Source organism: Bufo gargarizans, chromosome 6 (genome assembly GCF_014858855.1).
Source record: "Bufo gargarizans isolate SCDJY-AF-19 chromosome 6, ASM1485885v1, whole genome shotgun sequence".
Classification (NCBI taxonomy): Eukaryota; Metazoa; Chordata; class Amphibia; order Anura; family Bufonidae; genus Bufo; species Bufo gargarizans.
In genome coordinates, this window is record NC_058085.1 from 112,809,801 (window position 1) to 112,828,768 (window position 18,968).

Sequence of the window (18,968 nt, forward strand, 5' to 3'; positions counted from 1 at the left end):
ACACTCACCATTGGATCGTGCAGGTGGAGGATTATCAACCAGACGACCCCGGAGGATGGAATGGGAACACAGCCAGAGGGTCTGCTCTGGATGACGCAGGCGAATTTTATCAACCAGACGACCCCGGAGGGTGGAATGGGAATTTTTGAGAGGTACTGCACCGGATGGCGCTGGTGGCGAATTATCAACCAAACGGCCCCGGAGGACGGATTGGGAACCCAGAGATCCTATACTGGAGTGTGCTGGAGAATTATCAACCACACGACCAGAGGGTGGATTGGGGATAATGAGATGTCCTCCTTTTTCCGCTATAGGACACGGGCCCAGCCTGGTACCCACAGACAGGGTGGTCTTGCGAGGATGAGGCTTAGGGGGGCCCGTATGAAAGCGCATTTTTATTTTTAATTTTTTTAAATAAAACTTGGATGCCCTACATCAAGTGGGCAGAGGGACAGGAAGGGGTTAATTATATAACATAGAAGCACCTGCACGGAGATAGAACCCTCAGAATAATCTGGTGCTGGCCCTCAGAGTCTGGCCAGAAAGGGTTAAGGTGTCCTGGAGGGGGTGGGGCCCAGCGGCTTCTGGGGGCGGGCGGGAAGGATTTGCGCCAAAGCGCACCCCTCACTCCTGTCAGGGAAGTTATTAACCCCCTAAAAGACCTGTCCGCCGGTGCATGTTCCTGGTCTGCAGCGGGGGAGGTCGGGACTATGCATTAGGGACGGCGGAGCGCAGAGGGACCCGAGTCGCATCAGTTGAATGCGCCCGCCCGGTGACGGACAGGGGTCGCACCCTGTGTGTCCGCCCGTTGGGCCGGGCAAAGAAGATCGCGTCCGGAGCACCGACGGGGTGCCGGCCGAACGTATGCAGTTAACCCCCTCTGGAGCGGCGCGACCGGCATCCGCTCCCGAAGAGGGTTGCAATGAGGTAGGTGCCGCAATAGTGGACGGCGCCGGTGTTACGGAATTTTCTGCTACCCACGTCACTTCCGGTAGTGACGTGGGAGGTCTGTCTCTCACCTCGGCTCCTCATTGGCTCTGCCGGGGGTTTGTCGGCGCAGGCGCGGAGTATTCACCCGTAGCGTGAATGCGCCGAAAGGTAGCAGAAAATTCCGGGCCAACCGAAGGTAGCAGAAAATTCCGGCTTCGCGCATGCGCAGTGGGCCGGAAATTTCTTCTACCTTCGGCTCCTACTGCGCCTGCGCAGAGCAGTCTTGTTTAGCGAGCAGAAGGTAGCAGAAGATTCCGGCCCACTGCGCATGCGCGAAAAAGACGACTTGGCGCAGGCGCGCCGAGTCAGTTAACAATAAAGGTTAACAAAATGCTAATATCTAGACCTCTTCAGCACCTCTATGACGTTTCATTGACAGTATTATTATGTCTATATCGTGGAAAATAGTTTTACATTACGTCTAGCTTGAAGTGCTGACTAATATAAAATTTTTAATCTTTATTTCATTTCCTTAAAACTATTTTCCACAATATAGACATAATGCTGTCAATTAGGTGAGGTGCTGAAGAGGTCTAGATATTTGCATTTTGTTAACCTTTATTGTTAACTGACTCTGCGCTACTGCGCCAAGTCATCTTTTTTGCGCATGCGCAGTGGGCTGGAATCTTCTGATACCTTCTGCTTGCTAAACAAGACGGCTCGGTGCAGGCGCAGTAGGAGCCGAAGGTAGCAGAAAATTCCGGCCCACTGCGCATGCGCGAAGCCGGAATTTTCTGCTACCTTCGGTTGTCTTGTTCACGCATGCGCAGTGGGCCGGAATTTTCTGCTACCTTCGGCCGTCTTCTTCGCGCATGCACAGTGGCCCGGAATTTTCTGCTACCTTCGGCACGTTCACGCCAAGGGGCGAATCCTCCGCGCCTGCGCCGACAAACCCCCGGCAGAGCCAATGTGAGACACACACCTCCCACGTCACTACCGGAAGTGACGTGGGTAGCAAAAAATTCCAGGTAGCAGAAAATTCCGGAACACCGGCAGACTCCGGAGGGTGGAGGGGAGCAGAAGACTCCTGCGCTCCCCTTCCTGCATGTTACGGCGTATTAACCCCCCATGTGCCGATGTCCCTTCTAATGACAACAAGAGGAGTGAAGGGAAAGACAGGAGGGGTGCTGATGGCTTGAGGGGAGCTGGTGATGGCCTCAGGCAGACAGGGTGGTCCTGGAAATGGTTTCAGGCATAAGTATGCCCCTGATTGTTGAATACAAGAGGGAGGGCCAGGAGGGTTAACCCGGCGTCAGCTCCGGAAGTGTAGATGCCGCCTTGTAGGAAGGTAGGAGCAACGCTCCCTGCATGATAATCGGAATTACGGCAGGTCCAAATTCGCACCAGAATGCATACAGCACACCATTAACCCCCTATGGTCCTCCACTCAATCATCAACCAAACGACCTGTGCTGGAGGGGAATACTTCAGGGGTGCTGGAATGGCTGCAGGTGCTGGGCTATGCTAGCCCTGTCTGTTCGCAGACTATTGCCACCACGAGGGAGGGGGAGACCAACCCAGAGGGTCAAACATACTCGCCTAGTCCCATGTACTCACCTCTCTTCTCTGCCGCCATCTTCACCCCTCCTCTGGTCCAGCAGGGTCACCCCTTCAGCTACTGGCACCGTAGTGGCAGGACGCTGAAAAGGGGGGCTTGGATGGGGAACCCCTTGGCTGGCGGGATACAGGGGAGCGAGGCTGCCCTGGTCCACCTTGTCTTCTGTGGGGGAGGCAGCAGTTCGGGTGACCGGCACTGGCGCAACTCGACCCCGGGAGAACAGGGAAAAAAATAAACTAAAATAAAAAATCTTAGGGAGATCCCTGCAGAGCAGGGAGGTCTTGCCTCCTATTGACACTAGAAAAAAATTGAAGCTCTCTCCAGGCTGGAGGGGGTATAGCTGCCAGGGGAGGAGCCAAACAGCTTTTACTAGTGTCAACGCCTCCTAGAGGACATAGCTATACCCACGGTTTCTGTGTTCCCCAATGAATATGGGCGAGAAATACGATATTACCCTGAATCTTGAGTTTACAGAAACACCCCATGTGGAAAACTGATGTATGGGCAGGCTTCAGAGTGGAAGGAGCACCATATGACTTTTGGAGAGCGGATTAGCTGGAATGGTAATTGGGAGCTATGTCGCATATGAAGACACCCAGAGGTGGCCCTAGAGTGGAAACCCCCCAAAAAGTGACCCTGTTCCAGAAACTACACCCCACAAGGAATATTTCAAGGTATGTAGTGAGCACTTAGACCCATTGGGCGTTTCACAGAATTAGGAAACACTTGGCGGTGAAAATAAAAAATGACAATTTTTTCCCAAAAAAATAGCTTTACACCCACATTTTTCACTTTCAAAAGGGGTAACAGGACAAAATGCACACCACATTGTGTTCCCCATTTTCCCCCGAATACGCCAACACCCCATATGTGCTCAAAAAATTATATATGGGCGCATGGCAGGGCTCTAGATACAAACAGCTAAATATGGATTTTGCTGACCTGAATTGGCAGACATGGATTTTAGGTGCCATGTCACATTAAATTCCTGAGGTTCCCAGAAATAAAAAACCCAAAGAAGTGACCCCATTTCGGAAAGAGCACCCCCGTGACTCACAGAAGGCAGAATTACTTGAGAAAGGCATTTCAAAGCATACATTTGTAAAAATTACTAGCAGACCCCAATTTTTCACTTTCACGAGGGGTTAAAGGAGAAAATGCACCCCAGTATATGTTCTCCATTTTCTCCCCATTTTGCAAACACCCCATATGTGCTCGTAGCCTGCTGTTTTGGCGCACAACAGGCCTCTAGAGGCAAAGTGCAAAATATGTTTTTTGCAGGCCTGAATTGGCAGGCATGTATTTTAGGTGCCATGTCGCATTAAAATTTTTTCCTGAGGTCCGCAGAAATGAAAAACCCCAAGTGACCCCATTTCGGCAAGAGCACCCCTGTACGAACATTTTAAGTGGTGGAAAGGCCACTTTTGACCTAACAGGTGTTTCACAGAAATGAATATGTAGTGGTTGGTGAAAAGTGGATATGTAAGCTATGCGGACTAAATCTGAGATATAAGGTGGTAAAACTACAGGGTACATCAAGGATGAAATTAATACTCCATGGATGAGTGCTAGATTCTGAAACAATCCTGCATGCATAGGCCAGGTTTTGCAGTGGTAAATGGTGTCTTTCCTTATCTCCCTTTTGGAACACACCCTGCATCTTTTTTATGTCCTTCCCTTCCTTGCTGTCTGGGGGACTTGACCTAGAAAAAATGTTGCCCTGGTACAACACAGGCACACTGACTTCCAGAAGTACTGGAACCCTCCCCAGCCTGGGTTTGAAAAATTAGGGCCTTAACAGGCACCTCTTGGAACTGGAGGAAAGTTCCTCTGTGGACTGCAGAATGAAATAGCACATATGCATTGTACATTGCCATCTGTACAATGTGTACGGCCAGCTTTTTGAACCACACTTTTGTTTTTTGTGTGGCACTGTAGGGCTTCAGAACTTGATCTGAAAGATAAACCCCTCCCATGTGCTTATTGTAGTCCAGGATGCAGTTTGGTTTGAGGACAGTGGTAGTGGTACCTCGCACATGAGCAGGGGAGCTGGTATTTGTGTGAACGGTGGTCAGTAAGGCTGGGTTCACACCTGAGCGTTCTGAAAGAAGCGCTCTGTATGCGCGATTGTACCGGCGTTTACAATTGCGCATACAGAGACAAGCGAACGAATTGTCACGCGTTCCTGAAAGTCTATGTACGGGAACGCGCGACAAAACGCCCCAAAGAAGCTCAAGAACTTTTTTGAGCGTAGGGCGTTTTTTCAGCGCATTCAAACGCGCTGTAAAACGCTCAAGTGTGAACCAGGGCCATAGGGAAGCATTGGTTTTCATGTGTTGAGCGTTTTACAGCACGTTTGAACGCGCTGTAAAACGCTCAGGTGTGAACCCAGCCTAAAAGGACATCCCTCTTGTACTTAACCACCAGCAAGTTCTCATGGAGGAGAGCCTTACTTTGACCCATTCTGAGTGGTTGCCCTAACAGGGATCTAGGGAGGCCTCTCTGATTTTTGCGCACTGTGCCGCAAGCCACAGTACTTCTGGCAGTTAGGGACCTGAATAGGGGTATGCTGGTATAATAGTTATCCACATAGAGGTGGCAACCCTTATCAAGCAAGTCCCACACAATCTTTCCACTAACTCCTAGGATGGGGGGGCATTCTGGGGGTTCTACGCAGGAATCTTAACCTTCATAAATGCGGAACTTGTGGGTGTACCCGGAGCTACTCTCACAAAGTTTGTAAATCTTTTTTGCGCCGTACCTTGCCTGTTTGCCAAGCAGGTACTGGCGGAATCTAACCCTCCCTTTGAAAAGTAACAGGAACTCCTCTACACTGAAATTTTTATCAGGGGTGTACACCTCAGCAAACTTTGTGTTAAAGTGGTCAAGGATGGGCCTAACCTTGAACAGACGGTCAAATGTCAGGTCATTTTGGGGTGGGCACTGTGTATTGTCGTTGTAGTGTAGGAATTTCCGAATTGACTCAAAAAGCTTCCGGGTCATGGTCTGACTGTAAATTGGAGTCTGGTAAATGTCCGAACTCCAATATTGTATGCGTTTGGCTTCTTTACTACGCCCATATGCAGCACGAGTCCCTAAAACTTCTTCATCTCTACTGCATCTACTGGGGTCCAACCTAGGGTTCTGAGCTATAAATTGTTGGGCCACCATTAAATTTACTAAATCTTCAGAGAAGAGGATTTCGAAAAAATCTTGTTCTGTGAAGCCCACACAATCTATCTGTATTCCGGAGTTACCCACAAAATTCAGAATAGGCGTATGCCTCTTCAGCTGAGTAAACTCATTGGGATGGACGGGCCATTTTTTATTTTATTGGGGTGTTTTGTGTGAAATGTTTAAAACTTTATTTAGTATGGGGTGTGTATGTAGTGTTTTCAAACGTGAAGGGAGTAGCATAAAATAAAAAAATTTGCTGGATGAACGCATAAACCTAACTACCTAACTAAAGAGAATGCTAAGAGTGTGCAAAGCAGTAATCAAAGCAAAAGGTGGCTACTTTGAAGAACCTAGTATATGACATTTTCAGTTGTTTCACACTTTTTTGTTATGTATATAATTCCACATGTGTTAATTCATAGTTTTGAGGCCTTCAGTGTGAATCTACAATTTTCAGAGTCAAGAAAATAAAGAAAACTCTTTGAATGATAAGGTGTGTCCAAACTTTTGGTCTGTACTGTATATATATATATATATATATATATATATATATATATATATATATATATATATATATATATAATCTAATAGATGGCAGCACCAACCTCAAAGTTTGAAAATCGAGTGCAAGCTCCAGTGGGAATAGCATCCCAAGATAATACTAATGAAAAATAGAGCAGCACTCCAGTAAAGTGAAAAAAAAAGCTGTTTATTCACCCAGTGGTGACGCGATGTTTCGGCTCCAACATGAAGCCTTTCTCAAGCCTGGTCTTGAGAAAGGATTCATGTTGGAGCCGAAACATCGCGTCACCACTGGGTGAATAAACAGCTTTCTTTTTTCACTTTACTGGAGTGCTGCATATATATATATATAATTACCTCTTAAAAAAAAAAAAAAAGAAAAGAAAAGGGACAGATGAAAAAATATATATCTGCGCCCCAAAAAAAAAGAGCCCAGGTGCTGAGCAGTGAAGTACAGACTGATTAGCACTTTGCAGTCACAGCTTTATAAAAGTGACTAGAAAAATCAAAATTTCTTCACCGCAGGCAAAATCGGATGGGAGTGGCAGGGGGAGGAGGGAGAGGGGGGTGGATTAGGGATCTGAAACTTCTGCTGCAGAAAAAAAAAAAAAATAATCACTGCAGCAGATGTGCCAGATGTTGTTCTATACAGGAGCAGTAAAGGCAGTGAAAGCTGTGGTAGAACCACAAATCCCAGCAGATAGAGCACAGAGAAGCGCTGAACCTCTCAGAATGCAGTCACCAGCTCCAATGGCTGCATGCAGGGAGGTTCTGCCCTTTCCTGTGCAGCTATAGTGCTGCCATTGTCTGGAGCGTTGTTCCAGCCAATCGCAGCGCTGGCAGGAGACCTAAAACACTGGTGTCCCCTGCCTCACCTCGGAGGTGACCGGTGCTGACCAGTTCAGCACCGGCCACCTCCCCCTGACCTTCACCCCGACCTGCAGCTTACATGTGCTTCCAGGGCTGCGATGTGCCGTCATCACTGATCAGCCAATCGCAGCGCACGGAGCTGCAGGGGGGCCAAAATAGCTGATGCTGCACTTACCCGGCATGGCTGCCTATCGGTAAGAGCAGCCATCTCGCTCCAATCCCCCCACGATTTTCCCCCAGACCTCGCGCCATAAATGTACGGCGCTGGTCCTTAAGTCACGTCCGGTAGCGCCGTACATGTATGGCGCGGGTCCTCTACGGGTTAAAGAATGTCTACAGTTTACACTTCTACTTAAAGGAAATCCCTACCACTCCTAGTACTTCATGACTCCAGATCACTCATTTGTAGTATGTCCATACTCACCCCTCTTGCCCCACTGTGCACCCGCAAACTGCCCATGGATAGGGCTCCAGAAGAAGTCCTCTCAATGTATTCCACGGCTGTTTTGAGGTCACATGGGAGAATAGGGATGAAGGTCGACATAAATTGGTGACAGTGATCAGTGGGAGAAGTGCTACTCATGTAGTACTGTACTTTTTAGGGCTTGTGGGTGGTGACACATTTACTTGTACATATGGGGCTATGGGGAAATTGCCTATAGCAAACCAGATACATTTACTATAGGAGGCATGGCAGAAATCAGAGACTGGCACTAGGGCCCTAATTGATAAAGTTTTTTATAAATGTGTCTATTTGTGTAAGGCCTCATTCACACGGCCGTTCCTGTGCCTGGACCTGCACGAGGATTAACCCTACTGATGGTGCTACTCAGAGGCTTTTCAGTGCCGAATCTGTGGATAACAACTCCATAGATGATTTTTTGAAGCATAGACCATAAGCGTTAGATGGAGGATCTTAGAGGATCTAATGAGGACTTGGCTGAGGATTCCATGTCTAAATCCTCATGAAATCGACTATGTAAAACCTTGTGGAGGGTAAATCACAATGTTAAAGGAACATTTCAACACCTCCACATATATCGCATCATTATGGCCCATCTGTCACACAGACTGCAGTGTATACTCCTGTGAGTGAGAACACGTTACACAGTTATAATTAAGCCATTGACAGTCACTGCATAAACTCTGCTTTATCAGATGTGCATTTATCTCATGACAAATACTGGAAGCAGCAAAACTTAAAGGAGTTCTCTCATCTGTGACATATTGCTTGGATATGCCACCGATGTCAAATAGTTGGAGGTGCCAACTCTAGGACCGGCACTTCTCTCCAGAACAGGACACCTGAAGTCAGCGGAGAGCATGCATCTATTCATTTTTATGGAACGGTGGAAAAAAATCCCATAGAAGTGAATGGAGCAGTGACCGCGCACGCTCCCCATGCATTTCTATGGGACTTCTGAAAATAGCTGAGTGCACTCGCTGGGCTATTTTCATAACTCCCATAGAAATTAATGGAAAGCATAACACACATGCGTGATGTGCTCTCCTTTACTTTCAGAGGCCTGTACTGGAGATCGGTGCAGGTCTCAAAGGTGGGATCAGCACCTATCTGACTTTGATGGTATATCCTTGTGTCAAAGTCTGAGTTGACAACTCTTAACATCCAATAGATTTTCTCATACCCAGATTCGAGTGTTTGGTTTCATGTGGAAACAAGAATATGACAGTATAAATTAAAAGCGCTCACACTTTGCGGTCATTGAGTAGCATGCCATTCATAGTCTGTATTGCCCGATTGGCAGCTTCTTGTGTCTCAAAGTGGACAAAACCATATCCTCTTGATCCATTTTCATCACACACGACCTAGATGATGAATAAAAGCTATATTTTCAGCAAAGCATTTAGCATACAAAATCCAGGCCAGTTTCACATGGGCATGTTCAGTCCGGAAAACGCAACTATCACACAGAGCGTGTTTCCCTCACCAAACACTGCTCCTCTGAACCGAAATTATGATGCTGCGAGTTTCTGCCTGACTGCGGGTCTACTGTACTTACGTGGTCAGGGAAGAACATAGAGCATCATCATTCATTATGATGCTGTTAGTTCGGGTTAGAGGAGCAGTGTTCAGTGCGGAAAAAGCGGCCATCACATGGAGTGTGTTTCCTGGACAGAACACACTTGTGTGAAACCAGCCTTAGGCTACTTTCACACTTGCGGCAGAGTGATCTGGCAAGCAGTTCAGTCACCGGATTCGGCAAAACGTATGCCAACTGATGGCATTACTAAGACTGATCAGGATCCTTTTCAGTCTTAAAAATGCCTGATCAGTCAAAAAAATGCATTGAAATGCCAGATCCGTCTTTCGGGTGTCATCCGTCATTTATTTCTTTCACCTTTTTTTCGGTCTGCGCATGAAGGACGGATGCGGCATTCCGGTATTTAGAATGCTGGATCCAGCACTAATGCATTCCTCTGGAAAAATCAGGCAAGTCTTCAGTTTTTTTGGGCCAGAGATAAAACAGTAGCATGCTGTGGTTTTATCTTTGGCCTGATCAGTCAAAATGACTGAACTGGACATCCTGAACGGATTATTCTCCATTCAGAACGCATGGAGATAAAACTGATCAGTTCTTTTCCGGCATTGAGCGCTTTTGACAGAACTCAGTGCCGGAAAAGAAAAACGCTAGTGTGAAATTCCCCTTAGGCCAAGTATCTTGTTAGGGTGGGTTTACATCACGTTTCATTCCTCCGTTTGATGTATACGTTACAAAAAAAGGATACAAAAACGTAGCACACCACGTTCTTGTATTCTACACAGTCCTATAAAAAATAAAATAAAAAAAAGTATATATTTATTTTTTTCTAATAAAACTATGGTGCACGGATGGCACTGTATGGCATCAGTTTCATGTATACGTTTTTTGTATACGTTAAACAGATGGGAAAAACTTGATGTGAACCCACCCTTAGAGAGATTGCAATTAATTTTACTTGTGGAGTGAAAGTAGTTCCTAAACATTTGTTTTTTTATCAATTAATTTGCATTAATTAGTTCTGATAAATCATTACCATTCGGCGTCCTGCATATGGTGGTATTAGAACTTTGCCGAACCTCCAAGCTGCATGGATCTTTATTACAGGGTATGGGGCGTATTTTTGCTATCGCACTTCGTATGAATATGTCAAAGTATAGAGGTGTCCTCCCCTAGAAGTACTGCTTCTAGAGAAGAATATCCCCTAATACACCACAGGACTCCATGAGCTGCTGCACAGCAGAAAGAGGGGGGAAAAAGTAAGAACCAACCTCACCTTACAAGATAAAATGTTCCCAAATGCTGAGAAGGTATCGTACAGAGCTTTGTTGTCAATAGACTCATCCAGGTTCTTGATGAATACATTCCCTACACCAGATTTCCGAAGCCCGGGGTCCCTCTGAGACCACATAATACGAATCGGCCTACCTTTGATAACTTCAAAATTCATCGTGTCCAAGGCCCGCTCAGCTGGATAAAAAAATTAACAGATATAGCATATTTGTATAAAAATACACGTTCCTTATGGAAGCAAAAGGAACAAGATCTATTAAGTATGATTACAGATACAGCAGTGGTTGTCAGGATAACCGAATGATACCGAAAAGTGTACGTACCATCCGCAGGCTGCTGGAAGTTGATGTAAGCATAGCCAAGGGATCTACGGGTAGAAATGTCACGGCATACTCTGATGGACATTATCGGGCCGGCTGGAGAAAACTTCTCATACAGCATTGCTTCGGTTACATCGGCATGCAGATCACCTACATACAGCGAGGCCAGTGGGTATCCCGCCCCTGTGGCATTCATGGTTTGCTAAGAAAGGATTTAAAGGTTAAAAGTGTTGCATTGAATTTGCCTCAATATGGAAGAACGCGACTCTCGTGGTTGGGCGATACTTCATCTGTATTGGAGATGGCAGGGGCCAATATCATGCTGGTAGCGGATGCCGGTTCTGCATAGTGCATTTCTAGAGCACACTATGTCAGTACCCAAACTTACCCGTTATTTCGCTTATACAATATTTAGTAAACCATTTTCACTGAATCACCACATTTTGAACACTGATCTGTGAGGCTGGGATGTGCAGGCGGCCGGCAGTGCGGTCTGTAGACGTCAGAGCCTCTCCTGCACAGCTCCTTAGGAAACAATACATTCTGGTCTTCTGGATGCTTTTCTCAGTTTACAGCAGAATTTGCAGCAGAGACCGCACCAGACACGGCGATGAGATGTTCGGAATCCGAAGCATGGCAAATTTATCCGGCAAGTTTATGTAACATGTGGATTTGATCCAGAAGATTGCCACCCTGTATGAACTAGACCTCTCCTGACATGTCTGTAATACTTTCATTCCCCATGTAACAATTCTGGAGCATCTATTATGATGTGTAGTGCAACCCCTCTAATTATTCCTACTAGAAGTTTATGAACAAATTGTGAGCAGTTGTAATAAACATCCATTTGTTTACGGCCCCTTTACATTGCACAACTCTGCAGACGATTGTCGGGAAGGAAGCGTTCCTTCCTGGCAAGCGCCTGCTCAACAGTGAAGGAGACCACTACATTTCCATGTAGCAATCTCCTCCACAGTATGGGGAGGAGTGATCGCTAATGCAATCGCTCGTCCCCATACTGAATCATTGTTCGCCAGCAGCAGAGGCTGTTTAGACGACACAATCTGCTGCAGGCAAAAATTTTGGTTCCTACACAAACGATCTTATTACCCGATGAATGAACGTTTCGCTCATTCATCAGGTAGCCGGCGGCAGCTTTACACCGGCAGATAATCACCTACAAACGTTTGTTTGGCCAGTGTGGAGGGGCCCTTACCAGTTGCAGGTGTGTCCCTGCACAGTATGACTGGATAGTGTTAGGCCTCATTCACACTTCAGTGAATCGCGGACATGTCCTCTTCATGGACACTACGCGGATCCACTGGCTTTAATGAGGTCAGTAATGCAGACCACACATGCTCATTGAGGTCCGGGAATACCACAGACAAAACACAGGTGCCCTTTGTACTTGGTCCATGGCTTTCGTGGACCATTGGTAGCAAATGCTCTGGAAATTTATTTTCAGCTGAGGAATATTAAAGGTGCAGCACCATCGGGCATCAAGACTCAGGCAGACAACCAGTGGGGACAATCAACGTGGAGTGTTAGCCATTTTTACCTGGGAACTCCAGATGGAACTACGTTCATCTCCTCCCCGAATGTTTCTTTGTCTGAGTCAACATATCATTTTGGGTTCTATCTGAGTATCTGAACTACCATTGGCAAAGTGTTAACACATTTGATCTTTGCGAGCCTTCCCAAACTGACTCCCTGAGGAACCTTTATTGGGGAAACGCATCGGGGTATCTGGAAGCATTTACAAGTGTATAGGGCAGTGATGGCTAACCTTGGCACTCCAGCTGTGGTAAAACTACAACTCGCAAGATGCCCCCCTTGCTTGGCTGATCTCAGAACTCTATAGAAATAAATGGAGCATGCTGGGAGTCGTAGTTTTACCACAGCTGGAGTGCCAAGGTTAGCCATCACTGGTATAGGGTATAAGAGGGAAAGTCAGCACAGGCACGAGGACAGAGGATCTCCACCATCAGTGGTCACCCCGGGTTTAGGGATAGAAAGTTTTTCCCTTTACTGTACCCCCTCTGCCCTAAATTACCTGTGCCGATTTCCCCCACAATTAATTATTTTTGTATCTACTTTTATTTAGTTCACACAAGCTAATATTTAACTAGACCTCACTAGGAGGTCATTTTACGTGATAGAAATACAATTTGAGCTTTTTAGGAGTCCTTTAATTAAAATTAGAGGTGGAACAAATCCAATTTTTTTTTCGAATCTGAACCCGAAAAGGTTCTCGAATCTATTGAATCTTTCGATGAACGGTGTAAGAAACAAAGTGATCCAAACAGGGATGGCACTGTGATGGGGCGGGGGGGGGGGGATCTGTGGATGACACATATACAGTAGGGATCGACCGATAACTTATTAGGAGCACAGAGCGCGCTGCTCTCGGCGTTCTCCGTGTTCCCTCAGCAGCACAGGGGAGAAGGAAGCAGTGTCTCCCTCCCCCCTGTGCTGCTGCCAATAGGAGGACAGGGGACAAGAGAAGGGGAGGGGCTGTGGCCGCTGCGCCACCAATGAAGAGAAATCTCTCATTCATTCAAATTGAACAGGAGGCGGAAGCTGCAGAATGACATAGCCGGCTCCTGACCTCTATGAGCTGTAGCTGCGATCTGCGGTATTTAACCCCTCAGGTGCCGCGGATCGCAGCTACCGCTCATAGGTGTTCGGGAGCTGGCTATGTCATTCTGCAGCTCCTGCCTCCTGCATATGAATAAATGAGAGATTTAACTTCATTGGTGGTGCAGTGCACCCCCCCCCAGCCCCCCAGTATTAATCATTGGTGGCACAGTGCGCCCCCCACCACCACATTAAAAACATTGGTGGCGCAGCGCACCCCCCCACCCAGTATTAATCATTGGTGGCAGTGGCCACAGGATGCCCTGTTCCCTGCTCCTCCGATCGGAGCCCCAGCAGTGTAATCCTGGGGCTCCGATTGGTTACCATGGCAGCCAGGACGCTACTGAAGCCCTGGCTGCCATGATAAGCTCCATGCTGTTGTGTGCACGAAGCACAGAGCAGCAGGGACAGTGTGAGCTCCTATTCACCCTGATGGAGATCTATCAGGGTGAATAGGACAAGGGTTCTAGTCCCTAAGGGGGCTAAAAGTTAGAAGAAGAAAAAAAAGAGTTAAAAAGATAAAAATAAAGCACCAAAATATTAAGTATAAATGAAAAAAATTTACAAAAAAAAGAAAAAACTACACATTAACAATAAACATTAATTTTCAGCAGATTTGTGTAGGAATTTATTTTATTTTTTTCAAAAATGAAAATTCCCAGAATATTGGTATAAATTATCGGTATCGGCCCTAAAAAAATCAATATCGGTCGATCCCTAATATACAGCATCTTATGCTATGTGCCATCCACAGATCCCCCCCATAACAGTGTCCCAGCAGTGTGAATGACCCCTAATACAGGGGCTGGGCGCTGGCATCTGGATTAGGAATGACAGCGGGAACCGTTGCAGTCCCTGTATTCTAATGCATCGGGCCCGCTCACTGTAGTATAATCTAAGCTGCATTGTTAAGATATAATAATCCACCTGTATTACTTACATTACAACATTAGTTCCATAGCAGAGAGGAGGGAGGACAGGCAGCGTGTCACTTACTACGTCATGCACCCATGCCGCCTGCCTCTTTCATAAAGTGGGCGGCGTAGGTACGTGATGTAGTGAGCGACGCGCCGCCCGCCCTCCTCTCTGCTACGGAACTTAATGTTGTAATGTAAGTAATACAGATGGATTATTATATCTTCACAATGCAGGTTAGATCATAAGATTATACTACAGTGAGCGGGCCCGATGCATTAGAATACAGGGACTGCACCGGTCTCCGCTGTCATGGATTTGTCAGATTCGAATTTCGTAAATGAGGTCGGGATTCGAGTCCACAAATCCAACAAGATTTGAGGGATTCGTGGGATTTGTCGTCCCACCTCTAATTTGTGATACATTTAAGAAACTAATTTTTTCAGATTAGTTACTAAAACAGACACATCAGGAGGGGTGACAGCTCTTAAAAACCTATTATAAAACCTGCAGTTTTGGCGTTGATAAAGCACAGAATGCATTATATTTACACGGCCAGACCACCCGGGACACCCCCAATCCTGCTCCTCAGTGACAAGTGCAGATTTGTTGCAGAAATCTCTAAGACTGAAAATCTGCCACTTTCATAAGAGTGGGGTTTGTCTCCTAGGTAAGCACATGGATTCCGAGAACCCCCGCTCAAATGATTGCGTTATGGGGGGGTCAAGAAACTGTTTAAAAGAAAAACACCCAGCAGACCAGCACTGATGGAGGACTGAAGCAGCCACTCACTGGTAAAAATGGCAGCATTCAACCAGGGAGTGTTTTTTCTTTTCTTTTTTATAAAGATTTTCCAACCTTCATTTTTTTTTTTTTTAAAGGGCTTCTGTCACCCCACTAAAGTCATTTTTATTTTTTGGGCTAGTTACATTCCTTATAGTGCGATATATGAGAATATAATGGTGTTACTTACTTTCCTTCAGCCGTTTCTTATAAAAACGAAGTTTTATAATATGTAAATCAGGTCTCTACCAGCAAGTAGGGCGTCTACTTGCTGGTAGCCGCCGCAAAAAACGCCCCCTCGTCGTGTTGATTGACAGGGCCAGCCGCGATCTCCTCCTCCGGCCGGCCCTGTCAGCATTTTAAAAATCGCGCGCCTCTGTTCATTTGGCGCAGGCGCACTGAGATGAGGCGGCTCGTCTCCTCAGAACTCCCTCAGTGCGCCTGCGCCGATGACGTCACCGAAAGAGAAGACGTCATCGGCGCAGGCGCACTGAGGGAGTTCTGAGGAGACGAGCCTCCTCATCTCAGAGCGCCTGCGCCGAATAAACAGAGGCGCGCGATTTTTAAAATGCTGACAGGGCCGGCCGGAGGAGGAGGAGATCGCGGCTGGCCCTGTCAATCAACACGACGAGGGGGCGGTTTTTTGCGGCGGCTACCAGCAAGTAGACGCCCTACTTGCTGGTAGAGACCTGATTTACATATTATAAAACTTCGTTTTTATAAGAAACGGCTGAAGGAAAGTAACACCATTATATTCTCATATATCGCGCTATAAGGAATGTAACTAGCCCAAAAAAAAAAAAATAAGACTTTAGTGGGGTGACAGAAGCCCTTTAAGGGTGGGATGGGGTTGGACAACCCCTTTAAGCTACTTGGTGTAGAATAAAAACAGTGCTTTGTGTCTGAATGGTCACTTAGATACATGTAAATGGGGAGTGTGCACCGCTACAGGTACCATATGGGCCTATTATGGGGTGCACGATACTTGATGGTTTTGCTTATTTCTATTAATTCACACCCACCTTTATAACACGAGCTCCGCGTCCCCCTGTAATCCATTTCTCTCTTTAGGCCCCACGCACACCACCGTAGTTTTAGTCTGCATCCTTTGCGGACCCAACATGTCCTATTCTTGTGCGTATTTCGGACAAGAATAGGCATTTCTAACAGAGGGCAGGACTGCAAAAACGGATACAGCCGTGTGCAGGAGGGCTTAGGCGGCCCTCATCGCGTGTCAACCACTACATGCGGCTGTACAGTACAAGGGGCTATCCCCCATAACTGTTAGGTCAGTGGGGGTTCAAGCACGGGAGTGGCGGTCTAGCCTGAACTTTATTCATCTCTATCAGAAATAGCGGAGTGCAGCGCTTGGCTGGCCGTCCCTGTAGACTACAGGAGGAAAGGACCCCCAGACTCATGATGGGCCCTGTGGTTGGTCCCCCACGGACCTGTTATCTCCTGTCCAGCAGATAGGGGGTTAACTTGTTATAACTAGAGGACCCCTTTTAAGTCTCAGGTTAGAAAGGTTCAGGCATATTGAAATCCAACATGACCAATCCTTATATACCCTGGCATCGTGCAAGACTCCATGACACTTCGCACCCACATATCCTTGACCCTGCTGCCAAATGATAGAAAACCCGAGTGCCCCTTTACTAACACAAATGAAGAGCTTTGTCCTTCAGCATATGGGGGAGCCCCGATACACCCTCCGTCCTGCAGATAATGGCGGGAAGCTCGGTACGTTACCGTGGAGCGTCAGTCACACACAGACACTGCGGCCGCACAGCTCAGCCCGCAGCGCAGGAGCGGGATACAGGCCGGGGGGGCGGGGCCTGCCAGTTATATAGCCTCCTATCAGGCGAGCGGCCTGCGGGGCATGCTGGGCATGTAGAACTAGGACAAACTTATGTTGCCCATAGCAACCAATCATCCCCTGGTTGCTATGCGCAACGGCTCAGTGATACCCATAGAATGAAACAGCCGCTTTGAGATGTATCTGCATTAACTCCGCCCCTTTTGAGGTCCATTTTCAAGGACAAAACTGCAAGAAATGGGGCGTTCATGAGGTGTACCCCTCCATTGCTAAACAAAAATGGTGCCAGGCCAGGTACAGGTCACATTTGGGCACCACTTTGGTACATTCACATGACCGTAGGTATTTTGCAGTCTGCAAAATACGGATGATGTCCGTGCGACATTAATGTTGCATCCGTTTTTTTTCAGACCCATTGACTTCCAGAACCGCATTTTGTGGCCAAGCATGGGCTCATACACACGACCGTCTATATTTTGCGATCCACAAATTGTAGATCCACAAAATACGTATCCTGCCCGTGTTGCATCTGCAGTTTTTGTGGACCTATGGACTTCAATGCTTCTGTGGCCAGGAATAGGGGATGTTCTGACCTTTGCGGGACAGACATGGAAAGCACCCAGATGTCTGCCGCATTTTGCGGATCTGCGTTTTTCTTCCTGGAACCCGCATTGCTTCTGATGCCCGCACGGCCGCTGCTGCCTATCCCCGTCACGCAGATCAAAACATCCGGCGACGGCGTGACAGGAACAAGTCTCCCTAACATCACCTGCGATGCTAAGGAGGCTGGTCACCTTTGCAGGGCGCTGTTAGCTGCTTCACACCCGCCCCCCTTGTATGTTTTGATCCGCACAATGGGGAGATGCAGCGGCGGCCGTGGGGCATGACAAGTGATGCGGGGGGTGGGGTAAGTATGAGGCTAACCCCTTTAACACATTTTAGGCCTTGGGGTCTGTGTGAAAATTGCAGAAATATATAATAAGGTGACATGAAAAAATGTAAAAAAAAAAAGTTTCAATAGCAGAGACCCGCAGCACATGTATGCGATCAGCCATAAGGCAGGCTTCAGAGTCAATTAGATGTATATATCAATACAGGCCACTAGGTGGCAGATTTGTATTGATAAAGTGCAAATTAAGTCTTCAATGATGGCTATTTAGCCATCATTGAATTCTATAGAATGATTGCCAGTTATTGTCAGCCGAGGTGACTTAAAAAAAGTTAAAAAAAATAGTTTTTACAAATATAAAAAAAAAAAAAGTTAAAATCACCCCCTTTCCTTAAAATAAAAATGCTTAACCAATAAAAAAAATATATATAATGAGTATTGCCGCATGGGAAAATGCCCATACTATTAAAATATAACAATATTAATGGCATACGGCAAATGGCGTAGCGGGAAAAAAAAATGCCAATAATTTTTTTATAAAAAGTGATCAAAAAGTCGCACACACTTAAAATTGGTAACACTGAAAAGAACAAATCGTCCCGCAAAGAATGAGCCCTCACACAGCTACAAAAAAGTTATAGGGGTCAAAATATAGTTATAAAAAAAAACTTTTTTTTTCCTCAAAGGTTTGAATTTTTCAGTATTAAAACGCAAGAAAAATTATACAAGTTTGATACCGTTGGAACCGTACTGACCTGGAGAATGAAGATAACAGGTCAATTTTACCGCATAGTGTACAGTGTAAAAAAAATATATAACCTTTATCAGAATTGCGGTTTTTCCAAATTCTACCCTATTTGGATTTTTTTTTCCGGCTCCCTACTACATGGTATGCAACCATAAATGGTGCCATTAGAAAGTACAACTTGTCCTGCAAAAAATAAGCTCTCATAAGACTATGTGAATGGAAAAATAAAAAAGTTAGAACTATGGGAAGGTGGGGAGTGAAAAATGAAAACGCAAAAATGGAAAATCCCAGGGTCCTTAAGGGGTTAAACAATAGGTAATTTTCTGATGACACATTCTCTGGAGATAATCCTGGACAACCCCTTTAAGTGGTCTGCACGGACACATGGAGCTGTACCCCTAGACGCCTGCCATTGATTCCTGTTTAGAAGAGCCGCACACTGCTTGGTTT

The 18,968-nt window shown here is 46.4% G+C and overlaps 1 protein-coding gene across 1 annotated transcript in view; it reads right to left on the minus strand.

Moving 5' to 3' along the window:
* The window catches only part of LOC122941510 (embryonic polyadenylate-binding protein), an 88,987-nt gene extending 78,061 nt beyond the window's left edge, over positions 1–10,926 (minus strand). Inside the window, exons 1-3 of the mRNA XM_044298824.1 lie at positions 10,734–10,926; positions 10,394–10,587; positions 8,829–8,944 (exon numbers count right to left, since the gene is read on the minus strand). Coding sequence (XP_044154759.1) covers positions 8,829–8,944; positions 10,394–10,587; positions 10,734–10,926 — 503 coding nt within the window. The remainder of the gene's footprint in view (positions 1–8,828; positions 8,945–10,393; positions 10,588–10,733) is intronic.
* Positions 10,927–18,968: the final 8,042 nt, after the last annotated feature.